The sequence below is a fragment of the Bos javanicus genome, chromosome 3, assembly GCF_032452875.1.
Source record: "Bos javanicus breed banteng chromosome 3, ARS-OSU_banteng_1.0, whole genome shotgun sequence".
In the NCBI taxonomy this organism is placed as follows: Eukaryota; Metazoa; Chordata; class Mammalia; order Artiodactyla; family Bovidae; genus Bos; species Bos javanicus.
The window spans coordinates 9,113,752-9,139,202 of NC_083870.1; the positions used below are offsets into that span (position 1 = coordinate 9,113,752).

The 25,451-nt window shown below is 42.1% G+C and overlaps 1 protein-coding gene across 1 annotated transcript in view; it reads left to right on the forward strand.

Moving 5' to 3' along the window:
• The window catches only part of SLAMF1 (signaling lymphocytic activation molecule family member 1), a 39,290-nt gene extending 17,651 nt beyond the window's left edge, over nt 1-21,639 (forward strand). Inside the window, exons 4-7 of the mRNA XM_061401385.1 lie at nt 6,919-7,017; nt 11,660-11,733; nt 19,286-19,378; nt 20,966-21,639. Coding sequence (XP_061257369.1) covers nt 6,919-7,017; nt 11,660-11,733; nt 19,286-19,378; nt 20,966-21,016 — 317 coding nt within the window. The 3' untranslated portion in view covers nt 21,017-21,639. The remainder of the gene's footprint in view (nt 1-6,918; nt 7,018-11,659; nt 11,734-19,285; nt 19,379-20,965) is intronic.
• Nucleotides 21,640-25,451: the final 3,812 nt, after the last annotated feature.

Below are 25,451 nucleotides of genomic sequence, written 5' to 3' on the forward strand. Positions count from 1 at the left end.
GATGAGTCCTGAGCCAGAGCACTGGCTGTTCCTTTAACAAAGATCCCATTCAAGGGAGGGAAATCCCGGTCTTGGGATGATATGGTGGGGTATGAGGATTTACTAGAGGTCTGTTTGTCATTTATAATAAGGACAGTGATCTTGAGACATATTTCACTTTTGTTAATGAAAAATTCAAATGGTAATGATGTGATGAAAGCAAATGTGTCATGATGTCAGCACTGGTTCCCATCAGGACTCAGACTAAACCACACAAGAACATATTTGTTTCTCAAGATCTTTTTTCCTAACAATTGTCCAGGCTCTCCATCATATATTCATCTTTATTCCAATTGTTATCTCACTGTTTTACAGCAAGAAATACCTTCATATCTATTGTTATGAAGCCTCTTTACTACAAAGTACTTTCTTAGTGGCTCAGTGGTGAAAAAAAAAAAAAAAATCCACCTGCCAATACAGGAGATGCAGGTTCAATCTCTGTGTCAAGAAGGTTCCCAGGAGAAGAAAATGGCAACCCATTCCAGTATTCTTGCCTGGGAAATCCATGGACAGAAAAGCCTGGCAGGCTACAGTATACAGGGTCCCAAAGAGCTGGACATGATTTAGCAACTAAACAACAACAACAAAAACAAATCCCGGGGTGCTACCAAGCCTTCTCCTAGATCATGTCAATGTGGGCCAGTTCTGGACTGTCAGTGACTTGCTGCCATCCTTCATGACCGTGATCTGAAACAGTTCGGTCTGTGCAGTAATGAGTAATACTAAACCTTAAACAGTTGAACTCAGAGGGAATGCCCCTGGGAGCTCATTTTGAAAAGAGGACCCCTTTCAGTAGATTAGCAAAAGGTTGGCTCAGCAAGTCTAGGTTAGCTCCGTGGAAGGAAAATCTGACGCCTGCCAGTGAGCTCCGGGGGCTCCCCCTTTCTAACAAGGCCATCTCATCAAAAGGGAGCTCCCACTGTTACTGCGTCATCTAGCTGTTCTGTGTATAGGCAAGTCCCTCTCCCTGGTACTCCCAACCCAGGAAGTGTGGCAACAATCCTGGAAGGATGAAACCTGTCCCCTCTCACGGACCAGAGCCCTGTCACGTGGCCACACCTGCTACACAGGAAGCTGAGAAATGTAGTCCTTAGCTGTGCAGTCATGTGACTGGACAAGACTTGCTTTGTCGGGGAAGGATGAAAATGGGTTACACCCAGTAGTCCCTGCAACATGATGCTGGGTGGTATAGGCAAGTGTGAGGGATTTTTCTGGAAGCTGAGAACTCTGTGTAATAATCTTTACTTGGGTGGTGCTATATCTTAAATTAGTGTATGGTTTGGGACCACCCTTCCCCCACTCCCAATTCTGAGAGGAAACTGCCACCAACAAAAAGGTGTCTCTTGAAGACGATTGACTTCTTCAAGTTGATGTGCTTCAGGCAGAAGGCCTTACTGACAGAACCACATGAAAGGCAGGAAAGAGATATGGCACTCTCAGACCGTTATATTAGCATCTCCATATCTCCTCGGGTGAGCTACATTTGTTTCTCAGATTCTTTTTATTTTCTTCTTTATCTCCCTAAACAATTAGAGTCTGGGGACTTGAGAGAGACTTTTGTGTTTCTGTGGCAGCAGACTTTCAGAGATACATGAAAAAGGCCCTTCAGCCTTTTCCTTAGAAGTGTGGCTACCTGCCAAGTTATCAGGTTTAAACCACAGCCAATCAAATAGAAGACCAAAGGATGGAAACTCATGCAAAGAACTCTTCATAAATGGCACTGGAGTTCTCAACCAGCCTGCTCAGCTGTCTCTAAGAGGTTCCACGGAGGGGGAAAGTCCTAAGTCTCCTCTTTAAGAATGTTCAGGGACTTCCCTGGCAGTGGTTAAGACTGCCTTCCAATACACGGAGTGTGGGTTTGATCCTTGGTTGGAGAGCTAAGATCCCATGTGCCTTTGGCCAAAAAACCAAAACAAAGAACAGAAACAATGTTGCAACAAATTCAATAAAGTTTTTTTTAATGATTTTTTAATTTTTTTAAAAAAGAAGACTGTTCAGATAAGGATTTTTTTTGGACAAAGAATGGGACCTGTGGACCCCAGAACAATGTTGGTCTGATTTCTGAGCATCGTCATCCTGAGGGGCCTCACTATATGACTGAGCAAAAAGAGGGAGAGCAAAAAGAGCCAGAGTCTCTGCTACAGGAAGTGGTGGTTTGAAAATGGGAACACAGATGGTGCTGAGAGCACAGATGCACACCTTCTTCCTGGTTCCATTTGGCTATAATAAAGCACTGCCAAGTAGGTCATTGATTGTTCCTGTCTACTCCTGCCTTGGGCCATTCAGAAGGTGACCCTGCATTCCTTCTGAGACCTTCTTATACTTTTGTGTATATGCATGTATGCTCAGTCATGTCTGACTCTTTGCAACCCCACAGACTGTGGCCCTCCAGGCTCCTCTGTCCATGGAATTTCCCAGCAACAATACTAGAGTGGGTTGTCATTTCCTTCCTCAGGGGATCTTCCCGACTCAGGGATCAAACCTGTATCTGCTGTGTCTCCTGCACTGGAAGGTGGATTCTTTACCACTGAACTTAGAGTTCTGATAATTCTTAGCCAAAGGGTATATGAAAGTCTTCTCCAAACTTCATTCTATGGCTCCTAATTTAATTTAACTTAAATCACTTGTCCATCATGTGCATATTGAGTGCCCCCTGCCCTATACTGTGTCATGTGGAAAGGGGAAGGCATGTGAAGTATAAGGTACAGGGTCTACCTTCAAGGAGTTTACCATCTAGATAGGACTCCTACACTTTACTGGGTTAGAAAAACATGATCATATTAAAGAAACCACTATTAGAATTCCTCTTTGGGAGGGAACAGAGCTTCTTTAGGATAAAGAGCTTCATAAATGCTTTATGAAGAGTGTAAGCTGCTCTTTATGGAGAGCAGAAGATAAGACCTCCCTCCCCCAAAGAATCCAGCTGTAGGTTAAATACTTCTGTGTTATAATGGGGGAAGGTGTTGCTTGTGTAGGTATAGAAAGAGAAAGATAGGGTCTGAGCCTCTCGTGTGTTAGAAAGCTTCCCTTTTCACGATGGAATCTGCTCCTTGTGAACTTTCAAATCTACAGTAGAGGATTCGAACCCATGACAGTCTCTTTGTTTGTTTTTGCTACACCACACAGCATGCAGGATCTGAATTCCCAGACCAGCTACTGAGCTCATGCCCCTTGAAGTGGAAGCATAGAGTCTTAACCACTGGATCACCAGGGAAGTCCCCCAACAAAATTCTTAGTATAGGCTTTTTGGTTTTATTTTTTTTGTGTGTGGAAATGGGTGAAGGCACTGAACCTTGCACTCAGGACAGCTCAGACTAGAGGGCTGCAGGAGAGAAATTAAAGAGATTGTGGGCATCCCGACCCCCACAAGCTGTAGAAGTAGCTTTTTGTTGTCCATATTTATTTAAATTGCCAAAGGCAGTCCGTGACATTTAGTTTCCATATGCATATCATAATTGAATAAGAGCACCAAAAAGGTGAACACCAAGTGTAGAAGCTACACCTGGGAAGCGTGTGGTGAATAAACATCAATTCCACTTGCCTTGGGAGTCCCAGGTGGTACTAATGGTAAAGAACCCGTCTGCCAATGCAGGAGATGCAGGTTTGATCCCTGGGTCAGGAAGATCCCTTGGAATGAGGGCATGGCGACCTACTCCAGTATTCTTACCTGGAGAATATCCATGGGATGGAGAATCTCATGGACAGAGGAGCCTGGTGGGCTACAGTTCTTAGGGCCACAAAGAGTCGGACACAACTCTTTGTTGTGATAAATCGGAAGTGATTTATCATGCACGCACCACATGCTAGATTCTAGGCATTACTCTAAGCACTTTCCATATGTTATTTCTTTGGTTCATCAGAACAACTCTGCGAACTGAATATTTTTATGTTTGAGGAAACAGGGACCCCAAAGGGTATGAGGCCTCTGGAGGTCACAGAGCTATCAAGTGGTAGACCCAGAATTTGAGTCCATCTGTCTGGCTCCAGGTGCCCTCCCTGAAGACAGTCTCCACAGCAAAGATAATTTTCAGATGTAGGACATAAATCAAGGGGCTTCAGAGTCCAAAGGAGATGGAAGAATGGGAGCTGGAGTGGAGGGAAGAGTTACACAGAGGAGTTAAGCTTGGCCTGGGGCCAGGGCTAGGCAGGCGATGGGACTGGTGAAGGTGCAGTGGGAGGAAGCAGAGGAGAGACACCTGCAGATGTGGGATGAAGGTTGGTGAGGGGTGAGCTGGGACCTCAGAGAGCTTTTGACTCAGAACATCTGCCAGGCGTCCTACCCTTCCGCTGCTCTCATTGTAAGAGGCCTCACCTCCATAGGCTAAAACAAACTGTGAAGCCTTCAGGTCTCTTCTCACCCGTTTTGGCCATTGCCTTCTTCTGTGACTCTAGGTATGCTTGCCTGGGTCTCTGTTTTCTCAACATCAAACCAGTGAGCTGAGCCCGATAAGCTCTGTAATTCCTTTAAAGTTAAAAAACAAAGTCTGTGGTCCTATAACTTACATCCTCCAATAGATTCATATTAATTTGTATCCAAAGATTAAGGGGGAAATTAGGGCTTATGAAATGTCTTTCAGGACTGTGACCAGGTTGCCTTTCCGATGTGGCTGACCTGGCAGAAGTGGGTCATGTATGTCATAGGACAAGAGGAGCAGATAGCTTTCATCTTCCTGAGACCCTGAAAAGAAAGAGAGAGCACTTGCTATTGTGTCCTCTGGGCCATAATATGCCCCAGTTATTTTTAGTTTATGTGAGTAGGTAGGTGGCTGGGCTGTCACAACACAAGAAACTCTCATTTGGCAGCTGTGACTTATGCACTTATGTCATCTTCTATTTTCTAGTTTTACTTTAATTTATTTAGCTGTCTTGCTATTTTCTAGTTTTAGGTACACCACCTTATTGGTTTTATTTTTATATAAAAGAAATTTGAAAGAAATGCTATTTTTTAAATTCACTTATGTAGTTGCAGTGCTTGTCCTGTTGTTTTAGAAGATCTCAAAATACACGAGGGAAGAAAAAGAGGAAATAGTCTTGAAATACTACGTGCTACTATAACCGTTTACTGGGTCCATCCCATGGGTTGAAGAAACCTGGCGGTACTTAGGCTGTGGGCCCTGCTTCTTTATCTTAGGATTTGAAAGGTTTCCCTATGAGTTTTCTGGTGTTGGCAACATAAGCACTAAATAATCAATCTGTCACTGTTCCTCAGATACACACACACACACATACACACACGTGAAGTGGGCTCTCAGCAGCCCTCAGCCATTCAGGCTAGAGCTGTTCATAGGGCAACTCCAGCTTCCGCAGTGACTTTGTACTCACATTTCAGGCTTTATGTAAATTTAGTAGCCTTCTTACAACTCTGCTTGCACCCTTGCTTTTTGACTGGGGGTCATGAGACTGCTAAAATTGTTATCTGGCTGAGTTAAAATATGTTTAGTTCTGGGAAGAAACTCTATAATCAAGATGCTTACAAAACCCCAGTTCGGTGGGACTCCCTGGGATGACTTGGTGTGTTAAAGACCTAGAAAGAAAAAAATCTTTTCAAATCTTGGAGGCAACTTCTGCTCATCTATCAGGCCCAGTTGGATCTTGGCAGGATGCATTTTATCAGTTTGTTGCAACTTCAGGCTATATCTCTGGCCAACTCTGTAAATGTCTGAATTGTGTCTGTAAGTACCCTGCCCTTCTGTCCTCTACTTATTCCTTTCTTTCAGTTACTTCCCAACAAATCTATCACAGGTTTAACAACAATCAGCCTGATTTCACAATCATCTTTACAAGTTACCCTTACTCATTAATGTAACAGTACCTCCTGATGTCTTTCTATTTAGAATGTGAATGCTATTACTTCACTTAGAAACCTAGTGCTTTGGGTTGTCAGCCACTGTTCATTACCCTGATGTAACTTAACCCCAAGCCCATACATCTCCCTGAGTCTCCAAGAAGTCTGTCTTCAATATTCAGCCATGTTTCTACTCTTAGACCAACCTATAGTTCTCAAGGATCTCTGTGCCCTCTTCCTTATCCACAAAATGGGAGTAATGAGTATCTACCTCATAGGATTGCTTTGAGGATTAAATGCATTAATAGACAATGCACTAAAAAATGCTTGGTCCATTGTAAATGCTCAGTAATTATCTATTATTATCTTTTTGAGCTAAATGTCTTATTTATTAAGATGCTGCTCCTGGTTCAGAAGGATTTGGTAAAGGAGGGAGAGGAGAGAAAACAATGAAAACTGGCTCTCTGATTTTTAACTTAGTGACTGGTGGTCTAGTGCTAATATTAAATGCGGGAATGATTCAGAGGAAAACTACATGCTTTTCTTTCAGTTCAGGTCTAGTTAGTTCAATACAATTATTTGCATGGAAGGACAATAATAGCACTACTGTGTTTATTTTAAAAGTAAAGTAGATCCTCCTTCCTCGTGGTGTCTCATGAGAACTGTGTGGGAGTGTGGGGACAGCATGTGGAGCCATTGTGTTCTTTTTACCAAAATGGATACAGGACACATTAGAAATTTACAAACAGAGAAACCTAGCAGAGAGATGGACTTAGGAAAAAACAAAGATAAGTTTAGCTTTAGTCATGTGGTAAAATGTCTCAAGTGAAGTGAAAAATAAAACATCTGAGTAGAAGAGTCTTTACAGAAACTAGGTGTATGGAAGTCAAGTATAGCGACGGAAATCAGGATAAGGAAACAGATCTGGAACTCTTCAGTGGGCTAAATTTGATCTCTAAAGCTATGAGCATTAATGTCTCCCTTGAGAAAAAACATAGGCAGAAAACATGAGGCTAGGTCTCCCCACTTCTGCGTGGGATGTTTTTAAACTCACAGCACTTTTGAGTTTGCCCTTTAACTTTTTTTTTTTCCAGAATCAAGACAATGGGGACTATATGCTGGGCTCTTCTTAGGGGGCATCGTTGGCATTATCATGATTCTCCAAGTGGTGATACTACTGTTGAGAAGAAGAGGTAGGTGCCTGACAACAAAGAGATTCTTATCAGACTCCCTGTGGTAAGCAAGGGACCTCTCCCCATGAGCACTTGCTCTCACCACTTTGGCTTTCTGCAGGGAGCAAGCACCTTTGCAAAAACACTAAATAAACATATCCTGAGACTTTGTTTAATTCAGTCTCATTCAACATGTCTTGCTTGATCCACCCCCGCCCCCCCCCCCCACCACGCTAGTCTATAGGGATGAAAGGAAAGATGAACCACAGATATCTAACACAGGAGACATTACACAGATAATTTAAATTCAGTATAACTAGCACTGCATCTGAAGTGTGTATAGGATGCTGAAAGGGGCCAGATAAGAGGCTTAAACTAGGAGCAGAATTCAGAGGAGTCTTGGATCTTGTTCAAGGGAAGCTATATCTACTGACTGATAAAAAGAACCTTATAGTAAGATGTTTTTACCCAAGGGTTGAAACCTTTCTATAATTTCTTTTTACACTTAAGATATGTCTCTCTGAGACTTAGCAATGGGGTAACCAAGGCACAGAGAGGCTAAGTGACTCCTGCAAGGTCACCCAGCTGGTTGGTGAGGGAATCAGAACTGCAAACATGTGTTCCAACTCCCAGGGTATGTTCCTCTGGGAAGGCCCACAGGTCATCAGAACACAGCAGAGGGAACACAGTTTACTACGATTTAGCACATGTTCTGACTCACCTTGGTCAAGCGTGCAATCCATGAGGTCACTTAAAGCCAAACTAAATAGTTATGGAAAGTCACCCAGGGTGGACTGAAACAATTAAGGTCCAATGATTCCCTTGAGGTTTCAATGCCAAGCGTTAGTATCTCCTGGCCTCCACGCTGTCCTCTGATTCAATATCTCAAGGCCATGTGCTCTCCTTGGCCACACTACCCACCACCCGCCCACGCTAGCAGCAGAAGCTCCTGCTCCGCAATCGGGACAGGTCCCCGAGTCGGTCCGCCCACGGGGAAGATGGAACTTGATCTTCACACCAGAGATCTGATGGCCAATCTCATTCTCAAGCAGATTAATGTTCTCCACATACAACCTTCTTGGAAAAGCCCTACCTCAGCACTCTGATGTTGGTTTTGCTTATATTAAATAATCTAGGTCATAGCAGGCCACCTACCTTGTCTCATTTCCTCCATCTAAGAGGTAGCTGGGGAGGAACTGGGAGGGGGTGGGGCGATTCAGACAGACATCACGATGAAAGCTTATGGGGATGAGGCAAGGTAGCCACTATTGGCTAAGACGATGAAACAGCACTGAAATACTAGCAACGAGAAAACTGAGATTAACGTATCTGCATTAACCCTGCTGGCGAAGGCTCTGGGATCCTAACCCACACTCTTTCCTCCGCTACATGCTGCTATCACGTGGTTGCCTCTGAAGGGACTAGTACTCCCCACCCCGCAATATTCTCTATCACTTTTCCCAACACACATACCCATCCTTGTTTCTGATCACTGTGTATTCTTTGTAAGCCAGGAACACGCAAAAATCTTGCCTTAAATCTGTGGTTAAAACCTATGCTTAATTACCGTAACCCCATAAGACTTTGTTCAAGAGATTTTATTGGCAACTTCTACCAGCGTCATTTCCAGAATGCAGTCCATGTGAAGCTTTTCAAATGGACTCTCTGGAAATTCCGGGCTCGGGAGGTACATTGGGTAAGAACAGAGATTTTAGCCTTCAAATGCAGACTCTGCCACTTATGAGTTCTGTGATCAAACAGATAATCTAACTTCTCCTCTGCAAAATGGGGATAATAATACATACTTCATGGCGTTTTTGTGGGGATTCAAGAGTCAATACCAGAAAGCACTGATAAATGATGGATGATGGATAAATAGATGCATCGATACATAACATACACAAATAAACAGTGTTTAATGCAGGTTGCTGCTGCTGCTAAGTCGCTTCAGTCGTGTCCAACTCTGTGCGACCCCAAAGACTGCAGCCCACCAGGCTCCGCTGTCCCTGGGATTCTCCAGGCATTACTATTTAAATCCTGTTGCCAGCAGAGGGCAGCACTGGAAGGCTCTGGGACGGGCACAGAGAGCGGATTTAAAGTATCAATACTTGAGGTTAGGGTAGCATGAGACAACTTAACGCCAGTCCAGGTTCGATGCACGATACTGGATGCTTGGGGCTGGTGCACTGGGACGACCCAGAGGGATGGTATGGGGAGGGAGGAGGGAGGAGGGTTCAGGATGGGGAACACAAGTATACCTGTGGTGGATTCATTTCGATGTTTGGCAAAACCAATACAATATTGTAAAGTTTAAAAATAAAATAAAATTTAAAAAAGAAAAAGAATAGTAGACAGTCCACTGCTTTATTTTACAGTGATGGTAGAAGAGATCCATTGAGATGACATGCGTTATCTAATGCCACACAACCACTGAGGACTAGAAGGTAGATGCCCCAATTCTAAGGCCAAGAACTTTTTCATTAGATCTTAAGGTCTCAGTGACTAGAGTTGAGCTGGCTCATGAAAACTTGTCCCTGCATTGAGGAAAAAATGCATGAGACTGAATTATCTTGATCCAGCAGTCTTTTTGAGAAGCAACATACAGCCTTTTGCATCCCTCTGACCGTTTAAGACTGTCCCCTCTATTGTAATTTTCAGCTTGAGCTGACCTGAAAGACTGCAAGTCCTTAAGGGCCAGAATTTATTCTGTACCGTCTCTGTTCCCCTACAACACCAAGGATAGTGCTGAGTGAGGGTTATAACTGTGCAGACACTCCAGATTTGAACTGAAAGGATGTATTTCACAGAACTAACTTGCAATCCTTCTGTTATCTCCTCTGATCACTCCAACCTCTATTCTCCATTCCCGTATCCAAACATATGCACACTCCTCAGCCAATTATCCACTCAGACCAAAAAAGAGAAGTTGCAACCACCAGGAAGGTAAGCACTCCATGCCCACACCCACACAGGAAAACCATATTTTGGTTTCTTTGAATTCTCTGAGCTTCTCCTGGGGCTGCCCATCATTTCCTCCCCAAGGGTCACACCCTCAAGCAGCACGTTCCACCACCTTTATCACGAACATACACACAAGGCCTTTTCCTTCCAAATAAAAATATACCTCTCCTAAGTGCTATTTCCTCAGAGACATGTCTAGTTTTTTAAGAGAATAAATTAACTGTTGTTAAAATAAGTCTACCCTAAAGACTGTGATTTCCTCTGTGTTAAGCCCCATTGCTTTTGCTTGGACTTTGCAATAGTCCCCAAAACAGGCATCCTTGCTTCTGTTTTTTCCCTCCATCATTCTCACTGCTACATGTTGCATGCAAGGAATGCCATGAAACATCAGAAAGAATGAGATTGATCTACTGCCTTAGCAAGGAAAATGTCCTCAATATATGGTAAGGGAGAAGGTCGTGTTACAGAGAAGTGTGTATGGAATGACCATATTTGCATTAAAAAAGTCTATACAAGTGTCCAGAACCACACTGTCTAATTTGGTGGTCACCAGCCACATGTGGCTATTTAAATTTAAATTAATTAGAATTAAATGCAATTGTTTTAAAAAAAAAATTTGAAGTATAGTTGATTTATAATGTTGTGTTAATTTCTGCTGCACAGCACAGTGATTCAATTATGCATTTACGTATATTCTTTTTAATAGTACTGAAAGCAATTTAAAATTGAACTGAGTTGAACTGAAGGTTCAATTCCTCAGTTGCATTAGCCTCAGCTCAAGTGCTCAGTAGTCACGTGAGACTTGCGGCTACTTAGATTGCTGACAGGGAATATTTCCATCATCAAAGATGAAGTTCTATTGTACAGAGTTCATCTGGAAGGAGATACATCAAACTGTTGAAAACTATTACTTCTGAGAATGAAATCATACTGGTTACTGAGTGAAGGAGGAAGGAGGAAGTACTTTTTGCTCTCTACTATTTAAGTTTTTGTAGCAATGAATTATTTCTATAGATTTAAAAAGAAAAAAGTTTAAAACTATTTAAAAATTTAAATGTTCTGCAGCATATTAATTTTCAGAGACCCTGGACTTTGAGGGGGGGGGGGGGAAGATGGTAGGCATTAGAATGACATGGCAGCTTTATTCCAAATAGTCCCTGACCGATCATCCCTCTTACACCCCTCCCACTACACATCTACCAGTTCCCCAGAAACTAGGAGTTGAGAAAGCTGTGAATTAACCTCTATGAACTGAAGAATACAAAAGAGGTATAAATAACTTTCCATACCCTTAAAAAACTTGAAATTCTAATAGGAGACTAGATATGCACATCAAACAATAGAGAGATCAAAATAATCAAATGGCATATCAATTACACTTAACAATTACATGTAACACTATGTGCCAGGCACCGTACTATACACTTTACAGGTAATATATCATGTAATCATCACAACAGCCCTGAGAGACAGGTATTTCCATTTCATTTTACAGATAAGGACATTAGGCCCAGAGAGATAGAGTGACTAACCTAATGCCATAGGACAAATGTGCACGGGATTTGGGACTCGATGCTTTTCTCTATGGTACTTCTGGGGTAGGTGGTATGCATCAAGGTGCAAAGACCAGAGAAGTCTGAGCAGAGAGTTCATGCTGGAAACCAGAGAGAGAGACATAACAATTATGGTTTCTTTTCCCCAGGTAAAACAGACAATTACCAGCCAACAACGGAAGCAAAAAGCCTTACTATCTATGCCCAAGTCCAGACATCAGGTGTAAGTTCTATACTTTCTTTGTCTGGGGTGGACCTGTCATGTTTCCCATGGACTCCCTGGCCAGTCAGTTCACTTTGCATGCCTGACATTCGTTGTTGTACATGAGTTATGAGGCAGAAGAAATTTGGAAAGCAGAAGGCAAGAACAAGAGCTCCCTAAAAGGGCGTTAAACTTCAGTGTCAGATGGGATGATTTATTATTTGAAATGATGGGAAACACTGGGTATTTTTCTAGCCATCTGTTTCTTCATAGGAAAAAAATGAGGACACTAGAAACATGTAATGTATGGCTCCTTCCCTCTCTGGCATTTTGGGAGTTTACAGTTCCATGTTATCAAACTCTTTCCTTCTCTAAGGAAAAGGATGCAGCTTAAAGAGAGAGGGAATGGTTGAGAAAGGCTATTGTGTGCCATGTTGGTTTGATCCAAGTTTAAGAGTTTGCAAACATCAAAGAGATAAAGAAGGAGGATCTTAAGGATTCTGCCTAGAGAGTGGTTGGTGAGATGGAAGAGGGTATGTAGGCAGGAGATGAAAGCAGAACTGTTATGGAGTGATGGTTGGATTGAAATGGAAGAGCTGGATTTTAAAAAAGAGTCAAGATAAAGTTGAGGAGCAGATATGTTAGAAGTAAGAGGGTGGCTAAAGGATAATGGTTAAATATGAAGATAGTACATCTCTGGGAGTTGGTGATGGACAGGGAAGCCTTACGTGATGCAGGGCATGGGGTTGCAAAAAGAAGGACACGACTGAGTGGCTGAACTGAACTGATGAAGATATTATAGTTTTTCAGAACTGAAAGCGATTCTAAGTGATGTATAGGCCAGAATCTGACCTTTAGGCTATAGGGGAAGGCAAATTCTTGAGTAAAAGATGTGAAGGTAAATACAGTTTTGATTAACACCTTGGGAAATTGCATCAGATGACAGTAAATGCATTTCTGTAAGCCAGAGATTAACTCTTGGACAAAAATCTTCTTTCTGCTGTCCCCTAGAGGCCTGGAGGATTTGTTTCACAGGCCATGACTACCACTGAGAACCAAACTCCATTTAAATATATGAGTCCCAAGAGAACCTCTTTTGCATTTATACTTTTAGGTAATCAGGTTCAAGTTTACCATGGTGCCTTCCCTATCTATTCGATCCCATGTTGTTAGCATCTCTTTTTACTCCCTGGTGGCTCAGATGGTAAAGAATCTGCCTGCAATGCAGGAGACCTGGGTTCAATCCCCGGGTTCAGAAGATCTCTGGGAGGGGGAAATGTCAACCCACTCCAGCATTCTTGCCTGGAGAATTTCATGGACGGATGAGCCTGGCGGGTTACAGTCCATGGGGTCGCAAAGAGTCAGACACAACTGAGTGATTAACAGCATAACATGCATACTAGACAGTGCACAATCTGTAAATGTCACCTCAATGAGGTATCCTATCTTCATATCCAATAAAGCCTTCTCATCTTGTTTTCCTTCAAGAGTTTTGACTATCCTTGTCCCTTTCTACTTTCATATGTATTTTAGAATCAGCTTCTCAAGCATCACAAAAAGAGGAAAAGTCCTATTAGGATTGCACTGAATCGGCACATCTATTATATTTGAGGAGAAATTATATCTCTCAGTGTTGAGTCTTTTAGGACCATAAAACTAACCCCTAGATCAAGGAACAGAACATCATCCGGACCCCTAGAAGACCCTCTTGTATGTCTCCTAATCACTCTCTTCTCTCTCCTCCTCAAAGATTCCTTATCCTTACTTCCTAGAAATAAAGTTTACTCTTTTTTTTGACTTTATAAAAATGGAATCCTACAGTATTTTTCCTCCTATGTCTGGTTTCTTTTGCTTAATATTACCTTAATAAGATGCATCCATGTCTTTGAGCTTAGATACAATGCATTCATAGTCATTGCTTTATGGTATATCAATATATGCATATACTAGAGTTTATTTTTCCAATCAACTATTGATGGACATATACTTTATTTCTAGTCTGAGGGATTATGAAAACTACAGCTATTCGTATTCATATGTGTGCTTCTTGGTAGATATGTGTACATATTTTTTGGGGGATGTGTCTAGACGTAGAATTGCTAAGTCATACAGTATACATGTCTTCAAATTGACTAGACAAGGCCAAGCTGTATTTCAAAATATGCATATCAATTTACTTTTTTGCACCTGTATACCAGAGTTTCAGCTGTTACACATTCTAATCAAAACTTGATGGCGGTGTTGTTCAGTCGCTAAGCTGTGTCTGACACTTTGCAATACCATGGACTATAGCATGCCAGGCTTCCTTGTCCTTTGCTATATCCTGGTGTTTGTTGAAATTCATGTCCACTGAGTCAGTGATGCTATCTAACCATCTTATCCTCTGCACCCCCTTCTCCTTTTGCCTTCAGTTTTTCCCAGCATCAGGGTCTTTTCCAATGAGTTGGCTCTTTGCATTAGTTGGCCAAAGGATTGGAGCTTCAGCTTCAGCATCAGTCCTTCCAATGAATATTCAGGATTGATTTCCTTTAGGATTGACTGGTTTGATTCTTTGCAGCCCAAGAAACTCTCAAGAGTCTTCTCTGGCACCACAATTTAAAAGCATGAATTCTTTAGTGCTCAGCCTTCTTTATAGTCCAACTCTCACGTCCATACATGGAAAAACCATAGCTTTGACTATATGGACCTTTGTTGGCAAAGTGATGTCTCTGCTTTTTAATACATTGTCTAGGTTTGTCATAGCTTTCCTTCCACGGAGCGAGTGTCTTTTAATTTCATGGCTGCAGTCACCATCTGCAGTGATTTTGGAGCCTAAGAAAATAAAATCTGTCACTGTTTCCACTTTTCCCTACTATTTGCCATGAAGTGATGGGCCTGGATGCCATGATCTTAGCTTTTTGAATGTTGAGTTTTAAGCCAGCTTTTTTCACTCTTCTCTTTCACCTTCATCAAGAGGCTCTTTAGTTCCTCTTCTCTTTCTGCCATTAGAGTGTTGTCATCTGCATATCCGAGGTTGTTCATATTTCTCCTAGCAATCTTGATTCCAGCTTGTGATTCATCTAGCTCAGCATTTCTCATGATGTACTCTGCATATAAGTTAAATAAGTAGGGTGACAATATATAGCTTTGATGTACTCCTTTCCCAATTTGGAGCCAGTCCATTGTTCCATGTCCAGTTCTAACTGTTGCTTCTTGATCTGCATACAGGTTTCTCAGCAGACAGATAAGGTAGTCTGGTATTCCCATCTCTTTAAGAATTTTCCACAGTTTGTTGTGATTCACATTGTCAAAGGCTCTAACATCATCAGTGAAGCAGAAGTAGATGCTTTTCTGGAATCCCCTTGCTTTCTCTAGTGTTGGCAATTTGATCTCTAGTTCTTCTGCCTTTCTAAACCCAGCTTGTACATCTGGACATTCTCTAGCAAGTTTCACCTTGCTAGCATGTGAAATGAGTGCAACTGTGTGGTAATTTGAACATTCTTTGGCATTGCCTTTCTTTGGGATTGGAATGAAAACTGACCTTTTCCAGTTCTGTGACCACTGCTGAGTTTTCCGAATTTGCTGATGTATTGAGTGCAGCAGTTTAACAGCATCACCTTTTAGGATTTGAAAGAGCTCACCTGGAATTCCATCACCTCCACTAACTCTGTTCATAGTAGTGTTTCCTAAGGCCCACTTGACTTCACACTCCGGGATGCCTGGCTCTGGGTGAGTGACCACACCATCATAATTATCCAAGTCATTAAGACTTCTTTTGTATAATTCTGTGTATTCTTGCCACCTCTTCTTAGTCTCTGTTAAGTCCTTGGCATTTCTGCCCTCTCTTGTGCCCATCCTTTCATGAAATGTTTCCTTGATATCTCCAGTTTCCTTAAAGAGACTTCTAGTCTTTCCCATTCTATTGCTTTCCTCTATTTCTTTGCATTGTTCACTTAAGAAGTCTTTCTTATTTATTCGCCTTTTAAATTTTAGTCATTCTGCTGGATACCTTTTTATAGTTTTATTTTGCATTCCACTAATTATTAAGCAATTGAACAATTTTTCATATTGTTTATTGCCGTATTAATATCCTCTTTCTTAAAGTGGCTGTTAAATCCCTTACCCATTTTTCCTTTGAGTCTCAGTCTATTCGGGGTGGGATTATCATAAGATACTTAAATATTTTGGGCTTTTTGGCAGTTGTATGTTAGCAGATACCTTCACCCATCTTATGGTTTGCCTCTGAAATTTCTCAGATACATTTTGATAAAGGAACATTCTCAATTTTTCCATAGAACAATTTAGTAATCTCTTCCTTTGTAGATAAAACTTTTTGTATTCTGGTTAAGAAATTTTGAAGATATTCCAGTTAAGAATATTAGAAGATATTCTTCTACAGTCTTCTACAAACAGTGTGGTTTATCTTTTAAACTTATGTCTGTTATGTATCTGAAAATGATTTTTTGAGTATGGTATGAGATGGGTTGTTTTATATTTTTCCATATGTATATCTTATTGATTATATTTAAAAGACTGTTCTTGACCCACTGCGGTGCCACATCATTATAAATCAAGGGTCCGTATATGTGTGGATCTATTTTGAAGTTCTCTATTCTGCTCCACTGTTCTAGTTATTTACACTTGTACCAGTACCATACTGTCTTTACAAACCTGTGCTTACAGATTCATTATAAATCTGTGGTTCACATGGTAAAGAATCTACCTGCAATGCAGGAGAGCCAGGTTCCATCCCTGGGTCAAGAAGATCCCCTGGAGAAGGGAATGGCAACCCACTCCAGTATTCTTGCCCAGAGAATCCTATGGACAGCAGAGCCTGGCGAGCTACAGTTTGAGAGGTTGCAGAGTCAGACACGACTGAGTGACTAACACTTTCTTTCTTTTCACTTGTTCTCCTTCAAGTTCTTGGCCATTTTTCAGTTCAGTTCAGTTCAGTCGCTCAGTCGTGTCCGACTCTTTGCGACCCCATGAATCGCAGCACGCCAGGCCTCCCTGTCCATCACCATCTCCCGGAGTTCACTCAAACTCATGTTAGTCCTTTGCATTTTCATCTATATATTTTAGATTCAATTTTCAAGACCCTTAAAATTTTGCTGGAATTTTAATTAGAACTGCAGTGATCGACTTGAGAAGACCATGTATGTTTTAATACTGAATTTTAAATTCACAAAATGTTATGTCCTTTCCTTTATTTAGATCTTCTTTAATTTCACCCAGTTACTGCTTGAATTATCTTCTACAACATTACTTCCAAAGTGCTGGCTAGCTCATTTTTACTAAAACAGTCTTTTACTAAAAGCATTACCTGGGACCTAATTAGAAATGCAGAAAGTTCCCACCTCAGATTTTCTGAAATAGAACCAAACTTCTAACAAGATCCTTAGGAAATTCTTATGCACATTAAAGTGTGAGAATTCCTGCTGTACCCCAACCACTTCCAGTAGTGGGTAATTCACTGCCTCTCTCCAGTACTCTTGCCTGGAAAACCACATGGATGGAGGAGCCTGGAGGGCTACAGTCCATGGGGTCGCTAAGAGTCAGACACGACTAAGTGACTTCACTTTCACGTTTCACTTTCATGCATTGGAGAAGGAAATGGCAACCCACTCCAGTGTTCTTGCCTTGAGAATCCCAGGGATGGGGGAGCCTAGTGGGCTCTCGTCTATGGGGTTGCACAGAGTTGGACACGACTGAAGTGACTTAGCCGCAGCAGCAAGACAATTCATCCCACATTTGAGCACCTCTTACTTCCCTGGTGGCTCAGATGGTAGAATCTGCCTGCAATGCAAGAGACCTGGGTTCAATCCCTGGGTCAGGAAGCTCCTCTGGAGAAGGGAATGGAAACCCACTCCAGTACTCTTGCCTGGAGAATATCATGGACTGAGAAGCTTGGAGGGCTACAGTCCACGGGGTTGCAGAGAGTCAGACATAACTGAATGACAAACATTTTCTTTCTTTTCTTTTACTATTAGAAAGATCTTCATTATACTGAACCAAAATCTTACCCTAAAGCTTCCAACCTTGGTTTAAAGCTAAAGTATTTTATAGAACAAATGTAATTCCTCTTCTACGTGGCAATTCATCAGACATATGAAAAGAAAGATCATGTCACACCTTGAATCTTCTTTCCTCTAGTAAACTTTTCCAATTTCTTATCACTTCTATCAGATGACAAGATTCCAAGTGTTCTCCCATTAAAACCCATGGGCTTCATTGTTAAGTCTTTCTCTATGTTCAGGAAAGGGAGAGTATAATATTATTCTACATCAGGGCCGCTATGTATGTTGAAAGGATGACTTTCTAGGCATCAGATATGTCATCTCCATCTTAGAGAAATGTGGTCTCAGTTGACACCTACACTGATTTTGTCCTGGTATCATGGATTTTAATTCATTCTTAGTAACATTAACAAACATCGACTGAAGGTTCTTGTGGGCCCAGCACTGCTTTGTAGGGAATGAAAAAAAAAAAAAAATATATATATATATATATATATATATATATATATATAGGCTATTTGTCAAGGAAATGATGGTTTGTTTGGAGAAGCAACGTATAAATATATCAGAGTGTCTTGTATACAGTGCCATAATGTGAGAATTAGACTTTAAGTACCTAAGGAATTTAAGTAAAGGAGAGGTCATTATAAGTTGGGGTAACCAAAGAAGAATAGCATGATGGAAAGTACATGTGCTTTATGTTAAAATCCTGGCTTTGATACTTCTTGTATGTGCCATAAAGAAAGCACTAAATCTTTCTGGACTTTAGCATCTTCATCTATGAAATGTGAGTAACAATAGTATTTAACATATAGAGTGGTTGTGAGACAAATGGGAAGATATATGTGAAGAACTTTGTACACTTAAAACACTTGCATATGTATGGTTATTATTAACTTCGATATTTAGTTAGGAAAGAGAACTGATGAGAAGCCATGATAGTGAGGAAGAGCAGGACCTCTGCATGTTGTGAGTGGTGTGTGTGTGTGTGTGTGTGTGTGTGTGTGTGTGTCACTCAGTCGTGTCCAACTCTTTGCAACCACATGGACTATAGCCCACCAGGCTTCTCTGTTCATGGGATTTCCCAGGCAAGAATACTGGAGTGTGTTGCCATTCCCTTCTCCAGGGGATCTTCCCAACCCAGGGATCAAACTTGGGTCTCCTACATTGCGGGCAGATTCTTTACAGTCTGAGTGTCAGAGAAGTCCTATGTAGGTGATACGAATGAGACTAAAATACTATATAAGTCTCATTCTCATCAACTATCCATGTAAGAGCCACACCAATTTCAGTTCACTATGAGGAAGACTTTTAACACAGCTGGGAAGTGGTAATGGTAAGTCAGGCTGCCTCACAAGGCTGTAAGCTCTAAGATGTCACTCGAGGAGTCTTAAGCAAAGCCCAGGGAGTTGAGTTCCAGGGGATCTGGGGGAAAACTTTCACCTGAAAAGGACCAAATGACTCCAAAGAACTTTTCAGCTCCTAACGTCTTGACTCTGCGCTTCTCCATGAGGAGAATTAGATGGGAAATAACTTGCTGCTCAACTAATGGCTTATTTACTTTGTTTCCCTTGTAGTCTGTTCAGAAGAAACCTGACCCCCTGCCAGCACAGGACCCCTGCACCACCATTTACGTCGCTGCCACAGAGCCTGTCCCAGAGCCCATCCAGGTGAGGTGTCACTCTGTGCTTCCTCTCTGTAGAGAGGGAATCGGTGGAGGTCGGGAAAGGGTGGAACCTGTGTGGAGCTGAAATGGAGAACGCAGGTCCTGGCAAGCAGGCAGCAAGGAGCATCTGCAGCCTCGATTGCAGGGCTTCTGGGAAAACCCTCATGGCTTCTCACCTGCTCGCTTTCTCTTCACTGGTGTTTCTCTGAGAGCTGTCTAAGGACCACAGCAGAATCAGCTGGGATATTTCTTAAAAATAAAGATTCTGGGAACTTCTCTCTAAGATCTGTTCAATCAGAATGTCTATAACAGGTCACCAGGCATCTGCACATTAAAAAACATCTTCCAAGTGATCCTGATGCATGCTTAAGTTCGGGAATTGCATCTTGAGTCCAGGACTTCTCAAGTCCAGCTGCATATAGCCAGGGGAGCTTTGTAAAAATATCCATGCCTAGTTTCCATTCAGCCCTATTTATCAGAATATTTAGGAGTAGAGCTCTGCAAACGTGTAAAGAATATGACGCCTAGCCCACCTGTTTTATCCCATTGCAAGATCAGAATGGAGTAAGTTTACTTGAAAAAAAATCTTCCTTTTACTAAATGAACAGAAGTAAATTCTGTGCTGAAGTCTTGGCTCCAGTTGGGCTTTATAAAATAAAGCATTTTAGGAGATAATGGAGGATCAAAAGACCACAGAAATACCTACTTTTACCTATTTTCCTCAAGCCTACTGTACACATACCCAGCAATGCCTGGAAGGATGCCTTGTCTTCATTTTGAGGTTTAGTTACAGAACACTCCTATCCAAAGGGAAGTAAAAACATAAATCTGACTTTTAAAGGTTTAAAAAATCATGTAGATTTTTAATGATGCTTTCTTGGGGAAGAAACACAGCACTTGGCATATATTCACATTTTGCAGCAAAACCACCTGAACTCCCCCACTCCTGTCTCTTTGTGTCTCTGACTCTTGAATCTCCTCTCCTTATGAGAATTCTCTTCTCAGTCTTCATCTCCTCCCCATCCCTCTCCCACCTGAACTGCTTCTTCCTTGTCCCTTTAGGTCTCACTGATCTTCCCTTTTTTTAAATTTGGTAATTTAGAACTTTCTTGGCTGCTCTAAATTGAGTGCTTGTCCTCAGATGACTGGGTCAGTTGTCCTAGTCTCCCTGATGGCTTGCATATGCTTGAAGGAGACTGTAGCCCATCTGTGGGCAGGCAGACAGTCTGGGGACCTGAGTGCTGCCTCTAGCTCTACAGTTTCCCAGAGGTCTTGTGGTTAGCACTTTGCCTTCCAATGCAGGGGATGTGGATTTGATCCCTGGTTGGGGAGCTAAGATCCCACATGCCTCATGGCCCCAAAACCAAAACATAGAACAGAAGCAATATTGTAACAAACTCAACAGAGACTTTAAAAATGATTCACAGCAAAACAATCTTGACAAACCCAGCTGTGACAGACGCTGAGCAAGTTGCAATGCTACCTGATTCTTGAGAACCTTTCCTTTTCCTAAGCATCACACTTTCCATTTATAGCCTGTAAACCTAGTGCTGGTCCCTCCCCTCACAGACTTGTTCTGTTTTTCCCCCAGGAATCAGGTTCCTTCACGGTCTATGCCAGTGTGACGCTTCCAGAGAGCTGACATCACAGACTTAGTGAAAGGACTTTCCGAAGGAATATAGAAGAGCCAAAATAAACACTGAACTTGGTCCCGGATCCCAAGTATTTTGTGACATCTGCACATCTGCATTCTTCTCAGTTTGGCTCCCTGGTGACATTGCTTCCACATATACCTGTGAAATGGATACGGAAGTGAGGCTTCCCAAGCACTTAGCCTGCTCTGCACATGGCCCAGGCTCAGAGCAGAGAGCTAGTTGATACAGCTTTACATCTCCGGGGTGTAGCCGATGAAATGGATAATGCTGGTCCAGTGAGTCTGGCAACCATCAAGTCTTGCCGCAACTTGATGATGAAAGCTAAAGGCAGAAAGCCAGCACAGGACATCTAGGACCTATCTCAGACAGCTGACCATGGAGTCTGGAACCGCTTACACCTTGGCTGCCTGTACGCAGTCTGGGAGCTGCTCCCGATCACCAAGAAGACTTGATCAAGGCTCTGTGCCTCAGTTTCTCTCTCTGAATAGACAGTGAAGGATGAACTCCTCATTGTATGTAAAACACTCTGACATTATTCTATCAAAGAAGCTAATAAAGTATTTTATTTGTAAAACCTGGAAGCTAAAGAGTCAATAAACTGAAAACATGATTTTGAGGTCTCTGAGCTTTGAATAACGGAATGAAAAAAACCTAAGATTCTTAAGAGTACTGTTCTGTGGAAATGGCAGTCAGATTTAAAGAAAATTGGCCAGTGTTTGCTATTACAAAGGAACTTGACTTTCACTTCCCAAAATGATTTTTAAATCCTAGTTCTCTATTTACTCCATTGAGCAATGAACCTGGAGCCTCAACTAAGACTGCAAACTGATTGTGAGACCATTTTACATCCATGGCCTCATGTCTTCAGGGTCTCTATCAAACATGTCTTAATCTTTGCATACCTCTCCTCACCACTAAACCTATCCTGAAGTAGAAAATTAACATATTTTGGCCCAACAGTTTCAACTAATTGAATACTTCATAGTTTAAATTATAGGCTGCAGACAGAAAGAGCCTCTTCCAGTGAAGTCCTATTTCCCATCTATTCTCTGCTTTCAGACAGGCCTTCTTGAATTTCAGCACTTCTTCTTTCTGATAGGGTCTTGTATGACCTCAGCAAACACTTTAGGAAACTGCCAACAGTCTTACAACCATAAAACAAGAGTCACTAACTTCCCAGCTCAAAACTCTGAGGTCCTCATAGCCTTATACTTTACCCTCTCTAGTCAATCAATTCACATTTTAGTTCTGTTGTTCAGTGCATCTCATTTCTTAGAACCAATTCCAGGTGTATTCCAATTTGTGATGAACAGAAACAGACACTGAATTGTTTATATAGAAAAGGAATCTCCTGAAAAGATGCTGGTTAGTCCCAATAACTACTGGGAGGTTCTGTAAGATGATGGTTTGAAAATGAGCAAGAAGAGGGGAAACTTTGGCTGCGGCTAGGAGTACAGCCCAGGGACGACAACACTGGCTACCAGTTGTATTCCTGTTGTCCTCCGAGCACTAGACCCAGACTCCAGCACTCCCTCCCTGCCTCAGCTAGACCTGGACCCCAAATTGCTGTTGTACCTTCTGTACCAAAGTGACTTCTCCAGGGTCCGTTCTTCATCTTTTCTTCTCTAGTTTCTAAATCAGAAGCTAAGATCAAGTGACCAATCCCAGGTCATACGTCCATGTTCTACTTCCAAGGGAGGTTGGGAATTGAACTTCTGGCATTTTCCACTTTCATAGTGGTGGCTGGGTCTTCCACAAACACAACGACTGGGATTCCATGCTGGGCAGGCGCATGCACACACGCACGCACACAGACAGACAGACACACACACACACACTTCCCACTATACCACTTTTGTATAGTCTTAAGCTCATCAGTTGCCTATACTCAAAAAACCAGGATTTGCAAACCCCAGGGCGATGAGCAATCACTTGTTTACTATAACTCAGACTTTTTAGCAGCTCAGTTCCCAGCAGTTGGGTTTTTCCTGTGGCTGAATTCTACCGGATGGAAGGGCAGAAACAAATGAGGGAAAGAAAAGGCTATCCCTTCAAAATTCCCTTACCAAGGCTCGTGAACTCACTGGGAGAATGGCTGCATCTTGGAATCTTTTTGGCTGCCCTTGAAATAACATTCAGTGTACGTTTTACATCACCAGGTCCCAGATTCAAGTCGAAAATCAGAGAACCCTTCAGATCACCCTTTTACTGCTTCCCAGTTTTCCCCTAAGACATTGTGGGTGAGCTGGAGCTTTCTTTTTCCTCAGTCTTAAAAAAAATAAAAAATTAAACTGATATTTTAGAATCTGGTTTCCCCAAGTTTCTCTGCTGTTTTCTTTTGACTGAGCATATCTGAATTCTGGAGAACTCAGGAGGAACAGACCCATTCTCAGTTTTAAGGGGCTGGGGTTCTGAAATAAACTGGGCGTAACCTTAAGCTTCCTTAGGTCACTTACTCTAGTCACACAACCAGGATCTGATTGATAAAGAGTCCGATTGCTGACTGTGAAACCATTGACTACAGTAAGTTACTTCTCTTCCTCAAGATTTTGTTTCTACCTCCTGGAAAGAGTAAAATACAGACAGTCCACCCAAGAAATTGTACTTTTGTCTTTGTTACCCAGAGAATACGTGATATAGCAGTGTGGCAAAACAGGTTTCATGACCTTGTGTCTCTATAGCTATAGTCGTAAAGCCCTGAAGGAGGCTGATTTGATTTGATGAACTGCGAGGTTGTCCTTTTCCTAGGGGAAAAGTCAGGAGTCACACTCCACACCGAGAAGCAACAATTTTTAAAGGATTAATTTTTGTCACTGCCAAAGTTATTGCCTTCCCTGAATTTCTTCAACTTCCCCCTGTGGAGCAAATCTAGATTGTGTTTCTCAACTGCAGCAGCACTATTGATAATTTGGTCCAGATAACTGCTTGACGTGGTGGGCTGTTCTATATATCATATGATGTTTAGCAGCATCCCTGGCCTCTGCCCATTAGATGCCAGTAGCACATCCCCTGTCCCTGGTCATGACAATCAAAGATGCTTCCTGACATTACCAGATATTTTTGCAAGGCAAAATCTTCCTACTGACTGAGAACCCCCAAATTGAGAACCCCCAAACTGATCTAGAAACATACTGGCCACCTAGTCATCTTTGCATAGACTAAATATACATGAATATACCAAGAAGTGGATCTATCAAAAATCGTATTTTCTATATACATTAAAGATTAACTACAAGGGGAAAAGAGCAGTAGGAAAGGGAAAGAAGGCTGTGTGGCTCAGGAAACTCAGACAGGGGTTCTGTATCAACCTAGAGGGGTGCGATGGGGCAGGAGACAGGAGGGAGGTTCATAAGGGAGGGGATATATGTATACCTATGGCTGATTCGTGTTGAGGTTTGACAGAAAACAGCAAAACTCTATAAAGCAATTATCCTTCAATAAGAAAATAAAATTTTAAAAAATCATATTTTGAGAGTGGCCACCTAGTCACTTAAGAATGGCCCGCATCTACCAATATTATGAAGGTTATCTATATTCGAGCTCTTTGCCCAAACCCTACCTCAAATCTGAATGATGTCTGGGTGAAGATCTATAGAAGCAGCAACTTAGAGGCTATGATTATAGCCAGACAGGAGTCTGTGAAGAGTTCCACATAGCAAACACTAGAGGGCGATATAGCAATTCAGTCCACCCTACACCAGCATCCTCAGCACCACTTTGCCAGTATTTGAAGGACGTGATCATGGACTGGCTGAAATTGGGGCTAAATTCTCACCAGTTCACAGCATTTACATGCTGGAGGGAGAGTTGATCCTTTCCCTTAGAGCTAATGAGGTCCAATGTGGGTTTGTAACAGACTTTAATCAAAGCTGACTGCAAAACTTTATTTCACAGAACTCCTAATTCTACTCAGTGGCATACTCATTCAACAAATAGTTTTTGGGCTTCCCTGGTGGCTCAGTGGCAAAGAATCTACCTGCCTGCCAATTCTGGAGACATGGTTCCATCCCTGGTCTGGGAAGATCCCACAACTTCTGAGCCTGTGTTCTAGAGCCTGGGAGCCACAACCACTAAGCCAAGTGCTGCGACTGCTGAAGCCTGCATGCTCTGGAGCCTGTGCTCTGCAACAGGAGAAGCCACCACAATGAGAAACCCATGTACTACAAGTAGAGAGTTGAGCCTGCTCACCGCAGCTAGACAGAAAGCCTGTGCAGCAACAAAGACCCAGCACAGCCAAAAATAAGTTAATAAACACACACACACAAAAAATAGCTATTAAGTTTCTACTAAGTGTTAGGGATTGTCATCCAGTGGGTGTGTGCTCAGTCACTCCGACTCTTTGCAATGCTATGGACTGCTGCCCACCAAGTTCCTCTGACCACAAGATTTTCCAGGCAAGAATACTAGAGGGAATTGTCATTT